The sequence below is a fragment of the Cornus florida genome, unplaced genomic scaffold (genome assembly GCF_030987335.1).
Source record: "Cornus florida cultivar Cherokee Brave unplaced genomic scaffold, ASM3098733v1 CherokeeBrave_3.0.0_Hap2_Chr05, whole genome shotgun sequence".
Taxonomy (NCBI): domain Eukaryota; kingdom Viridiplantae; phylum Streptophyta; class Magnoliopsida; order Cornales; family Cornaceae; genus Cornus; species Cornus florida.
The window spans coordinates 84786842-84796740 of record NW_026775575.1 but is presented as its reverse complement, the minus strand read 5'-3'; the positions used below and the strand labels follow the sequence as shown (position 1 = coordinate 84796740).

The following is a 9899-nucleotide window of genomic DNA, read 5'->3' as shown; positions in this document are numbered from 1 at the left end:
CACTGTGATTTCCTAATTCCAGCAAAAGAGCAATGGTAATGGATAAATGTTTAGAAATTAAGCTATAACTTAATTAATCATCTACTGGCAGTGAAGAGAGTAACACAGTTCTTCAACTGTTGTACAAATTAGGGTAACACTAAGTCCACTTAAGTTTACAAATTTCAGTCCTAAAACCTCCAAAAATTGGGTATATTACCCCAAATTTAAAAACCCAAAAAACAGATATTCCTTCTATCTAATTAGACCTCAAGAAGCCTTATGCTTGGGCTACCCACATTCATTGCAAAAATGTCTAAATCAAAAGCAAAAAAATGTGTGGCTTTCAAAGAAAAGCTAATAAGAAAAGCTACTGGTACAAGAGGTTGTAAGCTGGTAGATCTTGTATTCGATGAACGTCTTCTAAAGATAGTTCTCTCTCTAATTGCATTCGCGTTGCTTGCAGAACCTCCTGAACAAAAGGAATTGGTAGTTCAGTTCATTACAATGTCTGGTATGGAGAAATTCAATTCAACCATGTACAATGACACAACTCAGAAACCTAAAAATATCCAGCTCTATCAATAATTCGGAAATTTGAAATAAATAAAACATTTTTAAAATTGAAAATTTGAGAAGACAGTGCTCAGCATCAACATACAGCAAGAACGTCAACAAATAATTGAGGGCAAAAGAACCGTAAAACAAATAATAGATCGCTGTTGCCATTGAATTATTTAATATAATTCAAGAGCCACTAGCAACATTTGTGATGCTCATAGATGTTTTATGAAATGGTATATATGAGCTTGTGTTGTGCTGCTGCTGAAAGAACAACAGCAGTGTGGCAATCAAATGCCATTTCAAGGTTTATTTTCACATTTGACAAATGGAGCCACAATGGAAAATTTTGTTATTATAATTTAGGAAAATAATATTTCCACATTCCTTGTTTGGCTTGAACACACATGGATTCAGCAAGATAGTAGCAACATTTTGTTATGCCTTTGTGCAAGAAATTATTAAATAGACGTGAATGGAGCCTTATTCCTCCTCTGGTTTCTATGAAGACGACCAAGATATATGAATAAGAGGGATCCATACTCTCCCAAAAAAAACATTAATTAAACAATGAAAGAACAATTTTAAGATTCTTAAAACAATAGAGAAAAATACTTGTCATGCATGAGACAGAGACAGAGAGAGAAGTTACATTGAACTCCATATATGAAGCATGCATAGCAAGCCACTGAGCATCCATCATCTCAAAAGCTATACAGTACAGAACATCAAAGGCTTCTTCGTCTTCTGCAATTGCGTACACAAAAAGTTTCAGCAGTAAGAAATGTGGGGGCAGGTCGACATGGATATCCCAAACTATCCTAAATTTAAAAGCTTTTTAGTTTAAACTAATGAGAGAACTAGTTCATTACCTCCTAATAATTTAACAAAATTCATTCCTGGAAGACATCTTGGTTTTGCTGCAAAAGAAAAGAGAAAAAGCAATAAAGTATAAACATATCATTTTAGTTTTTGTTCGAGATGTTGTGGTATGAAAATATATGTGGATCAAAACTAGATGAGAAAATGGTATAACATACATGGGAGCAAGAAGTTCAAATTACAACATGATGTTAGATTAACCCTCAAGAAGACGGAAAAATGGACTAAAGAGTGAAAATTATTCCAAAGGAAAACAAATAGAGCATTTTTACACTTCTTAGAAATATTGCCAGACTTCAATTTAATTACCATTTGAATATACAAGTTCTTTAATTTAAATCATCAGCAAAATTACCAACTGCTGGTGAATTATAAAGTGATCTTAAAGAAGAGAGAATTCCGACTCAGCTAAATGCTATGAAGGCGGAGACGTTTATTTTGAATAACATATAGAGCTGAAGGTGATATGATCTTGTTTTCATGTCATGTCCTAGAGCCAATTTTTGCCACGATGCCCAAACACCTCTATCAAATCAAAAACATTGTATATGATATTATAAATATATATAATAAGGTACAAACCTGAGAATAAATCCAGCATCTGAATCAACATGAATGATATATTAATGCCAGCAACAGCAAATGGATATTCCCACGTTGCTCGCTTCCCACCTTGCTTGAACAATAACCTTTGAAAAGAAGCCTCCATTTCGAACTTTTATATAATTAGTAATAACCACACAATTTAAGTCATAAAGAATGTAAAGATGTATCCTAATGAAGATAAATGGGTTAAGAAAAAAAGATCAAAGCATCATAGAAATTAGAAAGAAGAAAGCAAGCATCCCAAGGATTCTTTGCAGAAGTCATACCGGATATGTCCTTGCGAAAAACAGCAAATTCTCGAGTGAAATAAAACCACAACCCCTAAGGAAAATAAGATCTCTCAATGAGATAGAATGCTTCTGAACATTAATACAGTGTGAGTTAAAAAAATCACAATAAATATAGTGCTATTTTTTTCAAAATATTCGTATACTTGTTCTTCTTTGTTATCTGCTCTACATTGCAAATTTTCTGCTCATAAGTACACAATTTTTATTTCAGATATTGCTTGAAAATATCAGAAGATGAAAATTTTCTATTTTGTTCGTGGAAGGGACGGTTGTGTTGAAGGATGATAGAACACCCAGAATCTTTAACCATCTGAATAAACTAAAAAACCAGCTTTTGTCAATTTAAGTTGACCAATAACCGGTAGCTTTTGCACAACTCTATACACAAATAGCCCAGTAGCATTTGAATACAAATCAGTGCTCAAAACAGAGCTACTAATGAAAATAAACCAACAACAGTAACAAAAGATTTTGAAAGCAAGGTCCTGTCATTTAATGAAATCCTAAAAGGTGATCAAATAACCTCAACACAAAAACTCATTTCAACAAAGGAAAACCGAATCGGCATCTAAACAATAATACATAAAAACATTGGAGTGAACTTTTTCCCTGTGACATTCAACCTCGTACACAAATTTACAAGGAAGGATAAGTCAAGACCTCATTTTCTGATATAGTTCCCGACCTTATAGAAACCTCAAGCCACCTTATATACTGTGTACATCCTACAATCTTATTTGAATAGGAGCAAGCAAGCCTAATTTAAACTAGCAATTAAAATAACAGAACTGTACCTGAAGTCAGTTGATGGATTATGACCTTGCCACCCCATATCTTTCCATTGCTCAGAGATCAAACCTTTAAGAGCAATATCTGGAAAGGCTGCACACCACAGTGCTCTAAGAGCCCCCTGTCAATGGGAGTGAATTATGAAATACAACAATGAATAAATCAATTCATATGCAGAACAGAACCATTCACTTTTATCGGATAAACCACATGCCAAAAAAAAAATAAAAAAAAAGGAAAGCCAAAGAAAAGTGGGAATGTACAGTAGCTAGTTAGTTAATCCTAAGACTGCAGATGAAACTTAACATTAGGAGGCAAAAAGATTGCAGCCTATAATTTTATAAAGAATTAAAAGACCATATTTATGTGATACTATTCTACTTAAAATACGTAACAAAACAAAGAGGGGGGGGGGGGGGGGGGGGGGGGGGGGTGGTGTTGGTAAAAATCACAGGGAAATAAGGCATACTGGGTAACTGGTTAAGACACATAAATGTACTTAATTTGTATTAAATGTCAAGCAAACCAGAGATCGAAGAAACAAATATGAAAGAAAGATTTAACAAGCATAGAGGACATACTTGATGATCAGGGCAAGTCTCATCAAAAGATACTTGCAATCGTTCTTGAAGTCTCTGAAGTCTCTGTTCCTGTTCCAAAGTAATAGAAATAAGTTCCGGCAGGACGATAAAATTCTGCCCGCATCAATGAAACAACCACCTTAGCTAGTAGCTACAGACTGTGAACCAAACTTTGTTATAATGTAAAACAAATTCCAAAAACTCTTTCAATGTGATTATTTCTGACTGAAGCCTTAAAAAATAAAAAAACACAATAGCCACAGTAGCAGAATGCAACGCATATAACTATATCATGAATCCCATGGCCTATATGAGTTATTTGTATAACACAGTTAAACATTAATATATATATATATATATAAACTGATAGAGAAAGAGAGAGAACTGAGAGATGCAAACACCTGGTACAAAATCAAATGCAACAAGCCAAGTTACTTGTTAACAAACCCCGCCACCCCTCCCCCCCCCCCCCCCCCCAAAAAAAAAAAATTACCTGAAGATGACTCAAAGGATAGTCAACAAATTTGTTACTGCCAGACCGTTTATTGCCTGAGCGGCTAAAGATTCCTCCGATCCATGATCGTGATCCAACCATAGCATTAGCTACAAACACCAAATAATGATTAGTTAATAAGAGAATTGGGTGAAATAGACTAATTTATATATTAGTTGTGGCACTAAATGAAGTTTAAGTGGTTCCAGAAAAAAGAGATTATTGTATTTTGAGCTTCATAGTAGTTAAAGAGAAGATACTTCCACAATGTATTTCAATATTTGCTTCAAGCTCTCCATATGGAGATGAACATGAGACATATGCGAAGTGCATTTATTTGTTCTTCTAAAGGACTTCCATGGTAATTGTGCGAAGCAAGTCAATACTATAAAAAACAAAATGAACAAATGAATTACAAAAATAACCTAAAGTAACTTAAAAGTGAACTTTGTATATGAAACTAAGGTTTTCTTATTTGGAATACTGAAACTCCTTTTCTATTATTACAAATAAAATTTTTTTTTTTTGACAAGTATTAAGCAACAAGTACTAAAATTTGGATTACTTGGTATAATATCAATTTTGGATAATAGATAACCCTTTTTTTTTTTTGCTTCTTTCGAGACTTCAGTATTCTAGGTTCTAAACGTACCCTTTGTTTTAAAATTAATCAACCAAGGGCTTGATTATGTATTAACTGATTTTCTCTAGAAACAATCACAAAACAGTCAGTTTCCCATTTTTAGAATCCAAATACTGATCTAATCACTCACTTCTAGTTATGACATCAACCAAATATTCAAAACTAAAAAACAAGCATGCTCTTTGTTATGCAACAAATGAATGCCTCTTAAATAGTCTAAACTGTGTTAACAGTTGCACTTGATCATATATCAAATCATCAACTATGAAACAAGCACATTAGGAGAACCATATACAGTTGTCCTATACAAGTAAAAGGGTAATTTATTATTAACTATCACTGGCCTTGCTACTGGACATAAACCATCAATACTAATGAAACTAATAATGTTGCATAGGAGTTTGAAATTCAAATTTGTACCACTACCAGCAATTAGTTCATTGATATCTTTTAAATGGTTTTGTAGCTCATGTCCTTAAGCTCATCAGAAAATACTGGCAGTTTGCGAATACTATTTATATAGGTAATATAAAAATAAAGGAATCAGCTTTATCAATTAAGTAGTTAATATAAATGCAATTTTTTGTTTAACATAGAAATTGATTGCTAAGCCAGTAATATTTCTTGGTTTATTATCACATATCTTTCCATCATAACTAACACTCATCTGCTGGGCTACCTTTACAACATAAATTGGCCGCAGACATACTAGAATCAACCTTCCTTTGTAGTCAACTTTAGGAAGGAAAAAAAAAGAAAAAAAGAAAGCAATTGTGCCAATGTGCCTCTGGATAAGAAGTCTAGTATGCAAAACAAATCCAAATATAAGAAACTAAACCACACATATTAAAATAAAAATATAATTGGAGTGAAAAGTTCTGTAAAAAGGTATCAAGAACAGCTACTCACTGAAACATTGAGTCAACTGTGATATTACATGAGCAGAATTATGTGGCCATGCCAAATCATCATCATCCTTCTTTTGTCTCCAATAAATTTCATCTTCATCAACCTAATTTAAAAACCATAATTGCGTCATTCAGGCTGCTAGACAAAATATGACCAGCTGCTAAAATCATACATAAAATTCTTTTCTTTCTTCTTCACAAAAAGAAAAAAGAAAAGGAAATAGAAAAAAGAAGGGCAGGATGACTTCATCAAATATTGCTGTATCAAGAATTGTTTAGAATTATAATTAGCAGCCATTTTGCATAAAAACATGCTTATGAACATTGTAGAAGCAAAGCAATTATTTGAGCACATGAACATGAAGCTGAATCGGTCATGGCAAAATTGTATGAGTTCTGAACTTCTGGTAGGCGAAGAGGAACCGAAAGCTTATTTATGAATTACATAATGTGATAAAAGAAAACACAGATATTGTCTGCATAAAACAACTAAAGCAATGGCAATAGTAATTATGTCAGCAAGAGTTATTTCAATAAAAGGATGCCATGGCATTATAAGATTTCACTAAAAAACACATGCTGGGCTAATGAACACTTGTAGGAGTTTCTATATCATTGAGCCTCTTAAAATTCAACATCTAGAAATTTAAGTACAATTGTATAAGACATGTTTGAAATACAAACATAAGTTAATATCATATAGGCACCACATTGTTAGTAAGAGGGAACTAAAGCAATGCAATATGCAAAAGAGTAAGCAATAAAAAGTTACCACTTGATTTTTTTACAAGAGATATACATTAATCACAAGGTACAAACACACTACAAGCTACCATCAAAGAATACATCATGAGGTAATAAATTTTTCTAGAAGGCTCTGAAATATCTACCATCCAATCCACAGTGTGATTAAACAACCAAACACATATGAACTACAAAACATTTATGAATCCCAGCAGTCATGTCAAGAAGAGAAACAAGAAATGACTAATATGGGTGTAAGTTTCACACCTAGAGTTAGTTCAATCATTGGCGTAAAAGCATTACCAAATCACAGAAAAAGACACACAGTGAGCCAATGGGTATTTCTAGGAGACTCTTAAGCATCCACCCTCCTGCAATTCATGTGAAGCTCATTGTGAGCTAATGAGCATTTCTAGGCAATTTTAATCATCTATCCACCTACAATTCATTACAGGCCCTATATTCCAAAAATAAGTGCACAGACATATTGCATACTATTTTGAGACAAAACCCAATATACACGCATAGAAGCAAGCTAAGACCAATGATTTGGTTCAATCAGAGATTGCAAAAGCATAATAGAAGTCCAGCAAAAGAAGTAGTGTGAATTTCTGGGAAAGGTTTGGGGGTTTACTCTGCGAAGAGAAGAGCAAGAAGGAATGCATTGTGTGCGCCTTAATCTCATCAGAGACAAAAATGGGAGGCATCAGATTCTCTCACCCTTTCTAACCGAAAGGAAAAGATAAAGCTATATGATAATGAAAAGTTACACAAATGATTGCACCAACCCATGCTTTGCTCCTATAATTCAACCTCCAATCATACCAATTTCTCCTCCCACATTTCTCTCTCTCCATCCAAGAGAGAGAGATGCCCAGAATTTGGAACCCATTTAGGAAAAAGATAGAAACTTTGAAACATCATATAAGAGGGGAAAGGGTTAACAGCGCAATCAAAGGGCTTTCTTCTACCATATTAATACAAGACAAAAAGAACAAATTCTTTATACCCACAAACATAAAGGTCGAGAGAGACACACAAAAGTGGTGGGGTGCTTAATGTTATAAAATAATATACATGTAGAAAAGAAAAAAGAGTACCTTTCAGCATATATTGGTGGAATAAGTGTGGGGTCTTTTTGAGGGACATGGTGGGACCAGAACCGGTACAGAGAAAGGAAGGAGGAGGAGGAAGAGGAAGAAGGAGGAGGAGGAGGAGGAGGAAGAGAATGGGTTTTGGTTGAAGCTTAAGCATGTCATGTGGGTTATTTGGGTTGGGAACGAAATTGGGCAAAAGGGGGTGATGAAATTGTGTCGTCCTCCCTCATTGCCTTCCAATTCCAGCCGTAAAGCCCGCCTAATCCGTAGGTGGCTCCCTATTTCTCTCTATTCCTTCCACTTTTAACCATCGACATTGGAGTCGCGAATCACACTCCGTCATCTTCACTCTATATATGTTGAAATATAAATAAATAAATGTAAAGAGTGCAAAAAATAAAAAAAATCCTCCTCAACCATTTTAAAATTGCAAAAAATTCTTCTAGATTATTACCAATTGTAAACTAAACCCTAAAAAAAAAAAAAAAAAAAAAAAAAAAAAAAAAAACCTTAAAAATTGCCCCCTACATGGACAACGTTTTTCGGCATCAGATGGTCAAAATGACCCAAATGACCCTACTTTTTAATTTATATAAAAACATATAAAATATCCTAAATGTCAAATAACTAAAACACCCTTATGGGCCATCTTGCAACTAAATAATAGTTTAGGGAGATTTTTTGCACTTTTACCTAAGAGTAATGATACTCTATCAGATCAAAATAGCCGAAATGTAGACCTACTCTGATGTGGCAATACCATGTCCCTTCTTATTTATGCCTAAAATCTTTTTTATCTTTATCACTTTCTTTCTTTCTTTCTTTCCTTTGCCCTTTTTCATCTATAGTATCTCTATCTCCATCTATATCTCTAATTTTTTTAGAATAAAGTACACCAAGGATGGAGATGATGGGTTACCCATGGTCAAAGTAAGAAGGTTGTGACCCAACTTACCCATCTCCATGGAGACCCAACATACCCATCTCCGTCGGACCTGTAATTGACCGTTCTGATTGTCGAATAGGAACGCATTTAAAACCATTACTGTCAGATCCAATCTTCAACAATCAAATAAAATCATCAAGAATAACATTATATCATCAGTGACTATAATCTTCATATACAATCCTCCACCACCACCATTATCAAAACCTAATTTAATAAATCTCGTAAAAATAAAGAGTACCCATCAAATCCAAAGAAAATGGTTTACTACTCAAATAGAAGATGATTTTTGGTGATATAATTCCCATTGCTATAAGGGTTTTGTGCTTTTAGATTGTAACCCTTCGTTTTCTGTTAATTAATGAAATCTTTCTGACTTGCCTCAAATAAAAAAACATAAGAAAAGAACTCAGTGAAGAAATCTTAATTTTCTTCCCCAACAAATCATCTTATTACTCTATTTTTCTCCGATTCTGACTCTCTTCGACTTCGCATCTCTCTTACATATGCCGTAATCTCTAAGCTTTATCTTGTTTTTGTAAAGGAAATTGGGTCTGTGCAATGCTGTACTCAGTGTCCTCATGTAGATTTTGTGAAGAAAAATGGGTCTGTGTCATGGTTTACTGAGCAATGCTTTACAGTTCTTCTTCCAAGAAAAACAGACAATAGGAAAGCAAAGAGGATGTGGGGGTAGAGAGGGGGAAACAAAGTAAACAAAGAGATGGAGGAGAGAAATTCACTAATGTTACGTTTGGTGTGCAGGAATGGAATAGAATGGAATGCCCATTCCAACAATTCTTTTGTTTGGTACGCAACTTAAAGTGGGAATGGGCGTTCCATTGAAATGAAAATCCATTCTTGGGAATGAAAATCCATTCCACAAGTAAACCTATGTAATGGTTATTCCATTCCTAAGTAATTTATTTTAAAAAATCGACTTCCCAAAACACCCTCATTTTCCAAGTCTAAAAATCACTATTACCTTCCACCACAATCATCTCCGCCTTTTACCACCACCACCACCACCACTGCCTTCCACCACCACCGACTTTCACTTTCGCCTACCACTTTCCACCCTCGCCACCGCCACCGCTACCGCCACCATTTACCGCAACTACCACCGCCGCCTTTCACCACCGCTACCACTACCGCCACCACCACCACCACCTTCCACTACCACCACTGCCATTGCTTTTCACCACCTTCCACCACCACTGCCGCCATCGCCTTTCACCACTGCCACCATCTTCCATCACCACTACTACCGCCTTTCACTACCACCACCACCTTCCACCACCGCCACTTTTCACTACCACCGCCACCGCCACCGCCACCGCCACCGCCACCACCAGCTTCCACCATTGCCTTCCACCACCTTCT

At 35.0% G+C, this 9899-nt stretch overlaps 1 protein-coding gene across 6 annotated transcripts; it reads right to left on the bottom strand.

The window, feature by feature from the left end:
- Window positions 1-39: 39 nt before the first annotated feature.
- Window positions 40-8032, bottom strand: LOC132307271 (uncharacterized). 6 transcript variants are annotated; one of them, XM_059804983.1, is made up of 11 exons: window positions 7577-8032; window positions 6780-6847; window positions 5734-5836; window positions 4182-4291; window positions 3689-3757; window positions 3113-3228; window positions 2295-2349; window positions 2005-2137; window positions 1413-1460; window positions 1193-1287; window positions 40-451 (listed from the first exon to the last, which is right to left on the bottom strand). In XM_059804983.1, the coding sequence occupies exons 1-11, from the start codon at window positions 7728-7730 to the stop codon at window positions 350-352; spliced, it is 1053 nt and encodes a 350-aa protein (XP_059660966.1). In that variant the 5' UTR covers window positions 7731-8032; the 3' UTR covers window positions 40-349. The 6 variants fall into 6 exon arrangements, with proteins under 6 accessions (XP_059660966.1, XP_059660967.1, XP_059660968.1 ...); XM_059804984.1 differs by having other exon boundaries at window positions 2005-2125; window positions 7577-8023; XM_059804985.1 differs by lacking the exon at window positions 7577-8032 and adding an exon at window positions 7111-7485.
- Window positions 8033-9899: the final 1867 nt, after the last annotated feature.